Source organism: Zonotrichia leucophrys, chromosome 6 (assembly GCF_028769735.1).
Source record: "Zonotrichia leucophrys gambelii isolate GWCS_2022_RI chromosome 6, RI_Zleu_2.0, whole genome shotgun sequence".
NCBI lineage: Eukaryota > Metazoa > Chordata > Aves > Passeriformes > Passerellidae > Zonotrichia > Zonotrichia leucophrys.
Window position 1 is genome coordinate 4,624,820 of NC_088176.1, and position 16,014 is coordinate 4,640,833.

At 37.0% G+C, this 16,014-nt stretch overlaps 1 protein-coding gene across 4 annotated transcripts in view; it reads left to right on the forward strand.

Moving 5' to 3' along the window:
* The window catches only part of ATE1 (arginyltransferase 1), a 68,056-nt gene that overhangs the window by 2,604 nt on the left and 49,438 nt on the right, over positions 1–16,014 (forward strand). For 2 of the 4 annotated variants that reach the window (XM_064716142.1, XM_064716140.1), the window contains exons 5-7: positions 478–747; positions 3,210–3,439; positions 5,105–5,233. In XM_064716142.1, the coding sequence (XP_064572212.1) occupies positions 478–747; positions 3,210–3,439; positions 5,105–5,233 (629 nt within the window). Of the gene's footprint in view, positions 1–477; positions 748–3,209; positions 3,440–5,104; positions 5,234–6,137; positions 6,267–16,014 lie in introns of all 4 variants that reach the window. The other 2 variants (XM_064716143.1, XM_064716141.1) reach the window with 1 other exon arrangement.

The window sequence follows — 16,014 nt, forward strand, 5'->3', positions numbered from 1 at the left end:
TAATGAAACTGATAATCTGGAGAGGACTAACTGGTGGCACAAAGAAGGAAGAGCAAACAGAGAGTGATTTTTCCAGTTACCTTCCATTTATACAGCACCAAATCCAGCAATTCTTCGTGGTGGTGAAACTTGTATTGGTTCTGAATCATTATAATCTGCCTCTTTTGTATGTGTGGTATGCTAGATTTGTTTGTTATTTGTTTGAAATAGTTTATTTGTTATTTATTTGATTGTTATTTATTTGAAATATTTGACTGTTCCGTTTTAGTGGAGGAAATAAAACTGTTCTTATATAAATGAATTGATGTTCATAGTTCAGGATCATAAAGGAAACTCTGTGTTCAGACTGTTGCAATACTGTGGGAAAACACTTATAAAATTGGAAACTAGTTAGTTTAGTATTAATTTTAGCTGTGGAAAATGTGAGCTGTGGTTGTACAGAGAGAATTCACTCATGCAGGTTTTAATTCTTGACAGAAGAGCCGATGGATTCCCATATAGAGGATGTGGCCACGTGTGATTTTGCATACAAAAGTGAGTCTCAGGTCAGTCAGTCTGACCTGACTCCCTTGGCTGTGGATCAGGCTGAGAGGGTGGAGAATGAAGATGAGGACTCAGGAGAAACAAAAGAGGGCAATGTGCAGAAGGTGGAATCGGATTCTGCTCAGGTCTGTGCAGACAAGGACACCCCAGTCCCTGCAGAGCCATCACATTCAGCTAAAGCTGTTCATGCACCACCCAAGCCAGGTAATTTCTGCTAGTCATTGGAGTATGCTCTCATCATTTCACATCTTCTTGAACTCCCTTCTTTTTATCTTCCTTACTAAATTAATAATTGTTTGGTTTTATTCCCTCTGCTCCTCCCAGTGTATGGAATTACAGCATGGAAATTGAGAGTTGTTGGATGGCATTTGTAATATTGTAATTTATATTTTGTTACATGAAAAAGTTATATTTATCTTTTTTTCCTCACCTTAAGTAAGACTGAATCTCTAAGTTCTGAAGCTAAAGAGGTGAGATTTAGATTAGAAACTTTTTATGATGAGGGTAGGGGTGCCCAGAGCAGCTGGGGCTGTCCCATCCATGAAGTGTCCAAGGCCAGGTTGGATGGGGTTTGGAGCAGCCTGGGACAGTGGAAAGTGTCCTTTTATTAAAAGTCTCTTCCAGCCCAAACCATTCTGTGATTCTGCCTTCTCTTGGGACATGGGTGATTTCTGGCAGAAAGATGGTAAGGGATGGGTGGATAATTTCTTTAAACCAGAATAATTTATTGAAGGTAGAATTGCTGACAGACACTTTGTGGCCCAGAGGCTACAGGTGAGGCAGCCTTGTCTTACAGATCTTGTTTCTCATTTTGTGTAGCTTGTTCTAGCAAATAAAGGGAATTTCCTTCACTGTGGTGTATATGGTAGGGAAAATCCTACTGGAAACTTGTGGCTTTAGAGTTTCTGCCTGTGTTGGGACATCCTAATAATTCGTGTTTCACTCACCTGTTGCATGTTGTGCCAGTATGTAGGAGAACAAAGTACTTCTGTCTTTTTCTGCAGCATTGCTGATTTTAAGTGAAATAATGTTTTTTCCTTAATAACCACTCATCCCTATTAGCTCTGATTTTCACCAGCTTAATAAACAATTTTTGCATCTAAATAAAAGGAGAATTTTCAAAAATACTTGCTCAGAGAATCAGCACAGTTGCATAGAAATACTACAGAATTTGTAAAACTGAATTTTATATTTGGATCTTTTACAAACCTTTACAACCCTTATATAGTTTATTGTTTGTATGACTTTCATTGTGCAAATTTTCAAAGCTCTCTTGTTTTAAATAATAAATTAAAAATTTTGGCCTTTGTAAACTTAGTATTGGAAAGAAATGAAGTGGCTGTGGACAGCAGATGGCAGACTTGGGTAAGGAATGGGAGTGTAAAAACCTGCCAGTGCTTTGGAAAAGGTGAGGTAAGGTCCTTACTTAAATAAGAATAGCTTTGAATCAAACTGTAAGGACTGGAAATGCAGGTAAATAACACTGAAGTGCATTTCAGGAATAAAAGGTTTAATTTTACAGAGCAGAAATATTCATTAGTGTGCTTCTTTCTGGTGCTTTTGAAGATAGAAGTGAATAATAAGTGCATCAGAAGCTTATTTAATTTTTTTTTTAATGCTAGCTGGTGTCACAGGTCAAATTTAGTTTAAAATTTTCCAGATAGAAAAATGTTTAGTTTTCATCTTGGAAAATGTAGACTTACTCGGTAATAAGATTGTTTAATTGCATTTTTATTCCTTTATAAACAAAACAGGTCATTGTCCTCTAGGAATAATGGTCTGTTTCTGCACAGTTTCAGATAGAAAAGAAGGTTTGCTTATATCTCTGTAGGCACAGTCACTGCTTGAAGAAGTTTTTCTTGCTAAGTTACAGCTCACAGAAGATCCAAGACATGAAACAGATCCTGATACAGATGAAGTACTCATTCTTCAAATACATCATGAGAGTTTTAAATAAACTCTTCCTCTGACTTGTTTGCCTGAGGCCAGGTCACACAGTGTCTGCAATTCCCTCGTGCCTTTGGATCTGTGTTGCTTTACAGCTCACAGTTCTTGTATTAGTAAGGAACAAATGGATCAAGGTGGGAAACGTGCATGGGTTTGACTTCTCCTTTCAGCAAACACCACTTCACAAACAGAATTCTGTAAATGACTCATCTGTTAAAGTGCAAAAAGTGAATTTATTGATTAAAACAGACAATCTGAAGATAGTTTTAAGCAAATATGCAAATTTGTGGCCTTTTCTATTACACGACCATAATAGCATTGGCAGCATTTCTACATCCTGCCTATGGATTCTGGGCTTTATTTTGGGGTGTGTGTCTTTACAGGAGTCCGTGGTGCAGCCACACACACACACACAGAGGTTTTGAATGCAGAAGACCAATTCTCTGTGATTTTGTGGTTGTATTTCAAGTTTTTAAGCACACCCTTGGCTTTGGGGTGAAATGGTCAAGGTGACTCCAGATTGGTGCTGCAGTAAGAAGCTGTGGGAGAATCACTGCATTAGTGTTGCATCAGGCGTTGGTGGTTGTAAGTGTGAAAGGCCATGCTGAGTTCAGAGCCCAGGCTGCAGTAAATGGTGATTTTAAGCATTTCCTTCCAGTGCTGAGGTGAGAGCTGTTTGTTATCAGGTGTGGTGTTTAACTCTGCCTGTGCCCTCGTAGGGAAAGGGGCTGATCTGAGCAAGCCCCCGTGTCGGAAAGCAAAGGACATCAGGAAAGAGAGGAAACTCCAGAAGCTCCTGCAGAACCAGATGGGCACAGCAGAAGGCTCTCAACTTCAAGGAGATCAAACTTTCCTCTTGCAAAACTCTAAATCTAAAACAAACCAGCCTAAAAACATTGAAGACTTTGTTTTTGTCCCTCTACCTGATGATGCACGACACAAATTAGAGGTAATCTCTTGTTCACTGTTGTTGGAGGCAGATGAAGGAAAGGTCCAGTTAAGGAGTTTTTGAAAAGCTTAAGTCTGTATTTATGGCTTTATGAAGTAGTTGTGGCTTAAATCTTGAAATATATGTGGTACTGAATGATGTCTATTCATTTATATATATATATATACACACATATAGATACATGTAGATATATACAAATGTAGGTACAGATAGATATATATAACTATATATAGATACATATATATAGATATGCATCACAGGAGTGTATATGTATATATATATATGTGTATATATGTATTTATATAAATTACACACTCATGGTGCAGCTGCACTCTTTTTAACCACAGGAGGGTACTCTTGTACTGCAATGTCCTAGCAGTACAGTTACTAAAATAACTTGCAAATTAATTTCATACAGAGTGACTTGAAAACGAAAACCTTTGTATTAATCAAGTGTTAAATAATGAGAGAAATTCACTATTTAGCTCTGCAGTATATAAATACTTAAACTACCTAAGCTAATGAAACTTGACAAAGAAGCAGTAACTTCATTAAATTAATCAGATAATAAGGTAGTTGCTCTTTACACATGTCATTGGTGTGTGTTGATGTCTTTGAAAGCTGCAGAAATGAGAATAAAAAAGTTTGCTTAATGCACTGGTTGCCACTACATCTATGAGACAGTAATCTGGAAGACTTTTGGACTTTATAACACTTGTTAATCATAAAACCATTTTTCCTGCTATTTTTTCCATAAGCTGGAAAGCTGACTGAATGTTTTCTTGATCATTTTCAATGATGGTACTGGAAATGAAAATATTTGCTGACTAGAAGCCACAAAATTGATTTGTCTCCCTAACTCCACATTTCCTGAGGAGTTCTTTAACAGAAGCATGATGGCTTTGTCTGAGCATCTTTTTAGAAGATGAAGTATTAAAAAACATTTGCTCTTTGTGAAAATAGAACCATTCTGAAAACTACATAGTTTTGGAAATTAATATGACCTTAAATATTTTTGAAAAGGCATGCACTGCTGCCCCTGTTGTAGTATTATTTTGCTTAGGGAGCAGTCATTTTTACTAAGAAGAATGTTTAATTTATAGATTATTTTTTAAAATTATTTTTGTGTGTTTAATGGTGATGGTATGAGGGCTGGTAACTCCTTGTTATGGTTAACTCATAATTGAATATGGAAACACTGCTTCATCTTCCTTTTTCAATTTCAAAAGTACCTGGAAATCCCCTTGGGATTATTGCCATAAAAACATGGATTTTGGGTGAAGAGCAGAGATTTGAGTCTTCCAAGCATTTTTCAGTGTAGTGTGAGACTATGAGAGAATCTTTTAAGTAGCACAGAAAATCTTTTTAAAATTATGATCTGCATACCATGTGTTGGTATTATTTCCTGAAAATTGTGTAGTTCTTCTCTAGGCATTTTAGTTAATCTGCAGCTTGAAAACGTGTGTTATTCAATGTCAATTTAAAAACTTTCAGTAGCATAAATTGAGTCGGAGAATGAGAAGACTCTTGGCTAATAGTAATTAATTTGTGATGGCCCTTGTGCAGGAGGGTGAAATTTCTCTCTGTTGTGATGTTTATGTTGTGTATAAATGTACAGTCATTGCATGATATTTTAATAATAAATGTGTTTAACTTCTTCTGAAGGTGAGGGTGGTGAGATCATCTCCACCAAGTTCACAGTTCAAAGCCACATTTCAGGAGTCTTACCAGGTCTATAAACGTTACCAGATGGTCATTCACAAGGACCCACCTGATAAACCATCCATAAATCAGGTCAGGAGGCCAAATTTAATTCTATGCAAAGCTTCCCCTGCATTTCACATGTCCTGTTTCTAGGAGAAGCAAATGTGGATTTTATATCCATTGTATATTCAGGAGCTTGTAAAGTACTGTATCCAATAAAATCAACATCCTGAAAGTGCAAACTCTTGATGCCTCTCTGTGAGTGCCACAGATATTTGGTTTTAGTTGCAGGCAGAAAAGTTGTGGATGCTGTTGGGTAAGAAATGGAGAGGGTGAGGCTCTTGGAGATAGAGATGGGCCTTAAAAATACAAATCCCATAAGAACTGAATCCAGCTGGACACTCAGCCTGGTAACTGCTCTCCTTGGCTTTGGTTTGAGTGTTTCCATAAAAAGGATACAATGATCAGGGCCAACATTTGAGCAAAAGTTTGTCACACACACAAATTGTTGGTTTAAGGTTCACCAGAGTGAAATAATTCTCCTCAGTTGCAGTTTAAGCCTTTAAAAAGCAACCTGTGCACTCCATCTGAATTTATAATTTGTTGCTGCTTCCTGCAATGAACAGGTGGAGTGTAAAAGTGAACTGTCAGATGTGTTACGTCTCTGTTCTAGAAGGAAAAAATTATATCATGAGTTTGGAGAAACAGTCTGAGTAGGAAGAACAAGTAATTGTTGAACCAGGGCAATCAATGAGTGATGTGCCATTAAAAATAGAATATTTTAAGAAGTCCTTGAGACTGTGCAATGAAACTAAAATTTGTTAGATATCAGTAAATATAGGAAGTTATTTTATTATTATTTTTAAAGTAGAAAACTGACTTCAGAGGCTTTGAAGTGCATAGGAGGAGATCTTTCACTAGCCTGACCTTCAGAAGCAGATTATGTGATGCCATGCACTCAAAACAGAATGCTTCTATTTCCCTTGCTCTGAAGGTGAGGTTAGTACCTGTCTCCTTTGAGGACCCCCAGTTCAAATCATCCTTCAGCCAATCTGCCACTTTATTTGCCAAGTATCAGATGTCTGTACACAAGGACACACCTTCTGACTGTGGGGAGAACGAGGTACAGTTCACTGCATGCACCTTTCTGCCAACAGCTTCTTCAAATGCACCCCTAGATGCTGGGAAATGCTGATCTAAATATTCAGTCATTGAAATTGCCATTCCTGAGGGGTTTTTGATGGCAAAATCGTCTCCTGCTTTAAAGTTCTTTGCTACCTTTTTTATGTTTCTTCCTGATTTTTTTTGTTTTCTCGCTTACTTTAACAAGTGAAGGTTTTAAAAATCTCAGTTTTATTCCCATTCCATTGCTAAGCACACTGCTCAGCTGGAACTCACCTTTACAATAGAAATAGTGCAAAAATATCTCACCAGCTGATCATCTGAGGCTTGATGAGAATATGCTGCATATGGATAAACCCTGCTCCTCAAAGGGTGTTTACAGAGGATAATCCTAATCTAATAAATGAAAAATAATTAAAAATACTCGTGGGGTTCTGAACAAGCAGCAGTTCTCCATTTCTCTGGCAGGTGGCACAACCTCCTCATTGGCAGAATTAAGGAAAATGCTACCTCAGATCTCTCATTTCCATCTACTGCAGATGTGCAGCTTTATTATTGGTCAGCTAGTCAGGATTTTCTGTTCCTGAGAGTGAACTATCTGCAGAAGTGAAACCTTGTAAACTGGGGCTGCTTTCCAGGCAGAATTGTAAAACCACATCATAATTTTTGGCTTTAGTTCAAGAGTGTAAGGAGAGCTGGGTTTTATTTTTTTTGTGAGATGTCTGTAATGCTACTCTGAAAAGCCATAAAATCCATTGCACTTTGTTTAGTAAAATAATAGCTCTCATTACAGTAAGTAGTAGTCTCTACCCTTTTTATAATTGCTGGCCTAAGTGGGTTTAATTATAAAAATGTAAAAGTTGGAGGCATGCCAAGAGAGACTGAGCTGTTTACTGGATTTGTACCCAGCATTACCTGGGCAGAGTAGAGACTTGGTTTTTCTGCTCTGGTGGAAGCATTTCAGCCTGCAAAGGTGTGTTAGGGACAGTCAGGTTTCCACCAGCTGAAGGTGTAAAGGCTGTCCTGGGAGTTGCTGTTGGGAGGAGATGGATTTCTGCTCACTGCTAATAGTTTAACAGGTTTTTATCCTCTTTTTCCTTATTGCTTGCCGTAGGGGTTTCCCTGCTTTGCCTTTATCTCCTCTCTTTGGCCTCATGTTTGTGCAGGCTTAGAAAATTCCAGGGGAAACCTAAAAACCTTCTCTGAAGCATCTACTGAATGTAAAAACTTGGTCTGATGCTGATGGGTTTGAATTTAGGTTCTTTTTCAGCCTTGGTAAATCATATTTATATCCATGAGACTGCCTGGCCAAGAAGGATTTTTTATTCACAGTTAGGAATTAACACTCTCCCTTCAGTCAACATTTTGTATTTGCTCTCTGCAGGAAGTAAACTGAAGCATGTTTTACACAAAAATGTGTTTTCATGTAGTTCAGAATCCTTTTTTTTTTAATATTAAATTTGTGTGGGAAGAGTTTTCTGAGTCACTTCTAAGGTACCAAGTAGGGTAAAACTGATCCAAATTACTGAGAGGAATGGTAGAAAATGCTGCTTGTAAGACCTCAAAACTTTTTCTGCTTCCTCTTTTTCAGACTTTTTAATATATCCTACAGACATTATGGAACCAAGGAGTTCTTTAAGCAAAGGGAATAAAATTCTCTCCTATACACAGGACCTTTTATCAGGATAGGAAGAAGTCTGCTTTGTGCTTTAAACTGGCAAATATCCAGGATTTTTTCACTTTTAATTTGTGCAAAATACTCTGTTGGGTTTTTTTTTTAGGGAGAGTCCTGCACACTTTTGTGTTTGGAAAGTTTCTAGTTTAGGAAGAGTTTATAGTTTTATATTAACAACTTCATATTTAGAAACCTGCCTATATTTAAATTCAGAATCATACAAAGATTGTTATGGGACATATTAACAACTTCTTTTGGGAATATATTCTTAGATTGTTGGCATCACAATACACTATCTGTTGCTAGGCTAGTTTAATATTAACCTTATTATATTAAAAAGCAATTCTGAGAAGCAATTTAGAATTTTGGTGGTTATTTGAGAATAACACTAATGGGAAAAACTATAAAAATGTTCACAAATAGTAACAAAAGATGTGAACAGCGAAGCTGGTTATTGCACAGTGAGTGTGGAGAAGGCCTTTTTGCACCTCAGTAATGTAAATTCAGCTTTCCATCAGGAGTTTATGTGAGAAGGGAGAGTAAAGGATTGTCAGGGCAGGGAATTGTGGAATTGAAGTTGTGGGCACTCTGGTTAATGCCAGTTTGAGCCCAGTCATAATTGGTGTTTTGGTGCCCTTTGTGATGCTGAATCTCTTTAAATTTTGCCTTTTCCTCCTTTCCTTCTTCTGTTTCCCTGCTGAAGACTGCACGCACTAATTACAGTGTGTTCATCAAAATAATTGGAGATTTTGCTGGGGAGAATCCTGCAGCACACTTTGGTGATGCAGTACTGATTCCTGAGTGAGGCAGTGACTTCTGTTAGTTCTAATAAAAAGCAAGGTGGAAACTTGTGAAATCCACTTTTCCCAAGTCCCAGACTTGTGATGAAACTTTGCTTTCTATGGAAGCATCACCAAAATCTGTTCCTCTTTCACTGGCAAGGAGAGGATTGGGTAAGGTAGAAATAGATTGTCTCTCTGCCAAATAGGTTAATATTCTAGGAGCAGTCTAAAGTATTCCCTTGCTCCTGGAATTAAAACCAATTTAGCTTGCAAGAGAAAAAAAAATTCAATTTGGTTTTTATCTTGGCATAAAAGCCACAACTATTTTCTGCATAGACTTTTAAAATATTCATTATGCCATTTTTTTTCTTAGTTGGTCTGGTGGTAGAAGCTGAATTTACCCTGGAAATCCTCTCACCCCTCTCAAGAACTTCTGATCACTTGCTGCAGGAATTCAGCTTCAAAACTGACCTGGCTGTGTCTGTGCTTTGGAGTGGAGTCAATTCCTGATGTTGCACAAACTTGTTGGCACTGAAGAATGTTTCTGTCAGCATGTTTGTATTGTATGGAATTGGTGTCCTGAGGAAAAACATAGCAGGCAATTTTCATACTGAAGGTTTCTTTATAGTCCTTGCTCTTAAATAGGGCTGAGGAAAAATTGATTTTTCACTTTTCCTCTGTGGGAGCACAAAACTTTATTCAGCTACTGTGTAAATGCATGGGCATCCACTGTTTGAGGAATATATGAATTTTTATTATAGTTGTTGGAGAAAATGAGATGAATTAGGGGGAGCCTGAACAGATTGTGAAGTTAAAGTATAAATAGCAATGAAGGAGTTCAGATCAAATAATGGAAATTAGGAATATAGGTGTATCTAAGGCTACTCTTGAATTAGCCAAGTTCTGAGCTGCTCATTTTTGGAAGGTATTGAAATAATCTGGATTAGTGTTTGCCCCATTCTTTGCATTTCTTCTGACCCTTTATGAAAATGCTTGATGTGGCTCTTTATCTCAGGTTCAAAATGATGGTCCCATTCCCAGTATAACAGAGCTATTATTTAATGACTTTTTTTTGTTTTGTTTTGCTGTTTTCTTGTTTGTTGGATTGTTTTTAAAGCAGTGGAAGATATAATCATGCTTAGCATGAGAATCTGTGTCTGTAACATAGAAACCCCCCCACAAATGTAATCAATGGCAAGGATTTATTTGTTTGGGTTATTTGCTGGCTGGTTATATTTATTTTGTGAAATGGGTCAAGCTATAAGGAAAAGAAATTGAAACCATGAAAGCTTAGAAAACCTGAGAAATGGAGACCTCTAATGAGCAGAGAGATGAGAGTAGGCTGAGCATCCTTATATTGAAATAACCTTGGGACCCTGTGGCATCAGTGAAAGATCAGTAGGAGCATAAATTATAGAGCTGATCAGCATATCAAGAGTAAAATAATTATGCAAAAAAATCATGTGGGTGAGGGTTTGTCCACCTTTTTTTTTTTTTTCATTTTTCATAAGAAAAATAGTAAATGCTAATACAGCTTTGTTGTAATAATTCATGCACAGAGAAATAGGTAAATATGGATTTGGAGTCTATTGAGTAACTTTTAATAGCCTTTGGTTATATTTCTGGGAGAAAATGTGTAGATTAATATATGGAAGGATGGTCTGAGAATAAGAAGAATGGACTTGTGTCTTGTATTATCCCAAGATTTGGCTCTTTGGGTGATCCAATTCCACTGGATTTATGGAAGCTGTGGAATGGCTTGTCTGTGCTTTGCCAAGAGCAGCCCTTACCTGCAAATGTTTTAACTTTGCTCAGCACCAAAAATCCTGTTTCTGGGTAAGAAATGCAGGGAGGGCCTTGCAGAATACAAATCACCTGGAAGATGCTGTGATCCAGCTTCAGGATGATTTATAAAATACCTGGAGATGGTATTTCAGAACATTTAGATCATTTCAGATAGGTATTTCAGAAAATTTAGATCATTTCAGATGGGTATTTCAGAACATTTAGACCATTTCAGATAGATATTTCAGAACATATATAATAATTTCTAGATAATATTTCAGAACATTTAGATCATTTCAGATAGGTATTTCAGAAAATTTAGATCATTTCAGATGGGTATTTCAGAACATTTAGACCATTTCAGATAGATATTTCAGAAAATTTAGACCATTTCAGATAGATATTTCAGAACATTTAGATCATTTCAGATAGATATTTCAGAACATTTAGATCATTTCAGATAGGTATTTCAGAACATTTTGCCACCTGAATCTCTTGTGTTTCAAATGAAGAGATGTGATAAATGAAACGATAGGTACAGATGTGGAATTGTGGAGATCTGGATCAAAGATTTTACATGAAACAAATACACCCAAAACATTTTTTAGTCTTTTCATGCCAAGGAGGAAATTTTTGATCCCAATGCAATAATCAGTGGCTAATTTGGATAGAACAGAGGTGTCTTTAGCAGTTCTTAATGAAGTATCATCTCATCAGAGGCATCACATTTCTGACCTCAAGTCTTTTTAGAGCAGTCTTTGTCTTTAGGAAACCCAGCTGAAGTGTAGCTGAAACAAGCTTATGTGGCAGCTACACAAGCTAGAAAACATTTCCATAAAAGATCATAAAAATTCTACAGTAGTTTCCAGAGAGAGCAGGAGTGAACAGTTTATTGCTATTGCTCCTGAAGCAAACGTTTTATTTAACTTTTCACAAGGGTTTCATAATGACAAACTTGTAGAAAAACAGTATCTGTCTGTTCCCTCTGTGAAAGTAGCTGGACTCTCTCTTTGCTTTGTGCTTAGCTAAATATTTGTCTTGGAAGAAAAGAATTTCAGGACACACAAAAGATACACTGTTTGAAAAGGTGCAAAAAATTACTGAAATACGTGGAGTGGGGTTTTTCTTTCACCCTCCCCCTTTATTTTTTTTTTTTTCCTAAATTGCTTCCCAGGAATCCACTTGAACCTGTAGAAAAAACTGAGAAATGCCAAGGAGCACGTTCTGATCAGCTCCAAACTGGTATCAGCAGCCAGTTGGAAAATTTTAGGTCTCCCTAACCCACTTTCCTCTCTTATATTCCAGTGAGAGAATGCTGAAAAATCAATAGCCTTTGTGGTTGTTTTTAGCCTTCTGTACATTTTTATTCAGCTCCTGGAAGCCATGGCAGAACATCTCACTGCAGTGAACTTGGATTTCACATCCTGGTAGCTCTGACTTCAGGACTCTGAATGAGTATTTCTATATCAGCCCAAACTCTTCTTTTTATTTGTGTGGCCCTTGTGACTGCAGTGCTGTGGGTTCATGGATTTTATCATGAAATATCTATAAAAGCAAAATAATTCAGACATCCAGACAATTAAATAACTTGTCCACAGTCATATAATTTCAGTTCAGATTCTTTCTGCATCTCAGTTTATATTTTCATTTTGCCACTGTGTTTTCTAGGTAAATCCAAATCAAATTAAATAATCTTTACTATAATTCTGATAAACCTTCAGTATATGAGAGGAGTTTTTTTTCTGAGCAAGAAAGCCACAGTGACATTTGTAACTCCATAAGGGAATTGGAACTGAAATAAATGTACAATATTTCATTAGTCCCATCCTTGCCCTGAAAACTACATTTGAGACATGCATTTAAACTTTAAATCCCTCTTTCCACTGTAAACTTTAAATCCTTTTTCCTAGTTTTGAAGGCTCTTTCTTCACCTTCAGGTCTGTGAATATCTCTGAAACTCTGTTGTTTTTGCATGTCTGTATTTTTGTAAGCAGTTGTTGAAAATGCTAAATAGAGCCAGCCCTGGGATAAGTCTTTGATTCTTCTGCTGAACTCTAATTTATTGTCTGGTTCCAAGGTGGTTTGGACCATCTTTTCCAGTAAAAATGCTACATTTTGTCCTATTTTCCTGATTTCTATAGAAAGTTAAGGAATTTACTTCATTTTTCATCTCAATTTCATTGTGTTTTCCTAGCGAGTTTGTTTTTATTGTTTGGTTTGTTGTTTTCTTTTCTGTGGGAGAGGGTTGTTAGCAGCTGCTCCTTGCCTTACTGAAACACTGATTTATTTTTACTTTTTCACTGCACAACTTTATGATTAAGACTGATTCTGATCTGTTTTGGGTAAGGAAGATTATTTCAATTAAAATAGGGCAGCACAGAAATGATGCACTGGATTTGCAGGTTTTATGACTTGCCATCTTTATTTTTTAGTTTCTTATGAGCCTTGCACCTCTGTGAAAAACAAAGCAAAAAAAACACTGTGACCAAAATCCTTGTTTTATTTTAATCCTGTTCAGAAATGGGATTTTAAAAAACATAAAAAGGAAGGCCCAAATCCCCTATTCATTGTTTATCCTTCTGTATCCCAAAAAAAGGGCAAGTACTCAGCTTTCCTTGGCAGTGAATTGCAGATATGAGCAATTAAAATTAATACTGTCAAAGGGGGGATGATGAATGAATGCATTTTGTGGAATATCTCAGATAATTGTGTAGATCCAGGAAGGTTCCTGAGGAGGACGTGTGTGTGAGGGCGTACTGAGTTCTGGAATCTGGTTAGCTAGTGAGGGGCGAAGGCTAGCACTCTTGCACATCTGAAGCCAGCTTCCCTCGGCGTCTTGGCCTCGGGCTGAGCTGGGAGATAGCTCGGAGCGGCGCGAGTGTGAGACGAATTAGGAGGTGACCACTTGCTGGAGGTAGGCTGTCGGTTTTATTGCAGAAGCACTAACAAATATGGAGACTACTAGCAAATGGCCCTGAACAGGGGGCGAGACAGGGTTTTAAGGGAAAAAGGGGGGAAAAGGTAGGGAAACTCAGCTAACCAATAATAATACATATTTGGAGGTTTTAAACATAATTGACATACCTAAATAACCAACTAATATAAAGCAAAGGAGGGGCCCTGGGGCGGCAGCTAACTATAACTCCCAGAGAGAAGAAGGTTCTCGAAACTTGGGAGGAGAAAGGGGGTGATTGACTGGGCTCAGGGAGGAGACAACTTTCACTTATAAGGGAAACCAGGGGAGGAGCAATTACATATCGGCAACTATGAATAGCGAGGTTACCATAGCAACTTATCTGACAGGGTGGCAGTGGCGGGAAATACTGGGGAAGGGAGGAACCATTTACATAAAACAGGGGGATACAATACAGAAAATGGGGGAGCAAACTAAAAACTTAAGAACACACTACAGCAGACGTGGGGTCCTCCTGTGGCATCAGGAGCATTTCCCTGCAGGAATCCTGAGCTGCCAGGTGAAACCCAGTCCAGTTCAGCTCCTCAATCTCTTCCCCCTGTGTAAAGGGAGCAGGTGTTCACACTCTGCTTTATCGCCTCTTTTTAAAGCTGTGCACGTGCTCTTACTCCAGCAAGAAGCTTTGGGTTGAACCCAACCTGCTTTTTATTTTTCTGCCTTTTTTCTTCCCTTTCATTTCATTCTCACTGATGTGTTTCTTCTTAGTTTAATAATTATGTTTAAACTTACTCCCTGTTGTTGAGTTGATTCCTTCTGGCAGCTGTAATTAGCTTGCACCAAAGTAAAAATCATGTGGATTTCTTATATATTATAAAGCTTTTAAAAGTTTATGTAAATCAGTTGGAAATTAAAATTAGAAAAGCATGGCTTTGTGAAAGGAATTTGAGTTGTGTTTGTATGACACATTGAGTTATTTTACATACAACATCAGCTTTTGGCTGTATTTCTTTCATGCTTTATTGAATAAATTTTAATTGTGTTCATAATAATATTGCAGTGTTAGATGAGTTTGTTAATTTAGAAGCTGAATCTAATGGTTTTTTTTTACATAAATGTATAGATTAGTTTAAGAAAATTAAAATTATCTAACCTCTGAACTTCACCAGGTATCATCAAGTGAAATAATTTATAACAAGACTTGTTGTTTTTTTTTTCCCTTAACGTTGTGATACAAATTCAGGTGCAGTTAAGATTTTTTTTCCAGCAGCTGTAACAGCAGAAGTTATTAAACTTCAAAAGTTCCCCTTCACCCTCAGAGCCAAGGGACTGGGCAGCAGGGCCTGGAGAATTGATAAAACCATTTGAAAAGGGTTGTGGGCTCAGATTTCTCACCATAGGGTTTAGTTTGCACTCTACAGCTAAAGTTACAGATTCAGAACTATTGGGGGTCTTCTGACATGAAAATTAATTACACATGGTTTATTTTTTTTGAAACCTGCACTTTCTAAAACCACTGGCTGTAGGGATGGATGCACTCATAGTGTAGGAATTTGTAACTGTATTTTTACTTCAGGAAAATAACTCAATAATTCAAAATTTTAATTATATTTTTAATTTAAATATTATTCGTGTTTTTTTCCCTTGTCCATCACAACAAAATAATTCTTCAATTTAATTAAGATACCACAGTAATTTGTTCTTCCCAAACTCTGAGTAATTTAGAGTGATAGTGACTAGATCTGAAATGGTAAATTATAGGAAATGTACAATCCCCTGCCTTCACCATCACAATATAGAAATTCAGTGTTCTTCCATAATTTCTGTGTCCAGAGGTTTCCCATCAATCCATAGATCAGCAGGATGAGGCAGCAAAAATCTCAGAACTTAATGGAATTCTTGACAACCAAATCTTGACAACAGTCAGGTTTTTGTAGGTGTCCATATGTATTCTTTTTATCTAAATTTTAATTAAAAATTCCTATTTACTATTATTTGCAGTGTGGGAACTGCTGATTTATTAAATCACCCAGCCATTACAAAAGGGGGGATTAAACTGTGTATTAAAGCAGTTATTTAACAAGGGAATGTTTGGAGTTAAATACATACCAGAGCTCTGCAACCTCTTTAATGTGGACTCCACCAATAAGGAAGTGTTTGTATCAAATAAGTAAATGATAGTAAGTGAATAAGTATTGTATTTTATTACTCTAAGAATCTTGGACAAGCTCCAGATCATTAAAACATTGCCTTTTTGGGTAATTATCAGCAGCACATCATTTTGTGTTGAGGCAAAAATCCAGGTTTGAAATGCTTGCACTTTCAGGAGGTTGGTTTTCTTTCTTTTCTTTGCCCTTCCTCTTCTTTAAAATTAAAATGAACTTGCTTTTAATTTTGAGTGTAAATTAATTAATTTCTGTTGAGAGGCATGAGGGCCCCATGCTTTGGTGATAGGGGAGGTATCAGTGGAACAGTGGGAAAAGATTCCCTGTTGCAAGGAGTCCCTGAGGAGGGTAATGTGTAATTTAAAATAAAGGACACAGAAACAGACCTGTATTACAGGGGGATAATTCTCTCACATCACATTTTAAAAAAC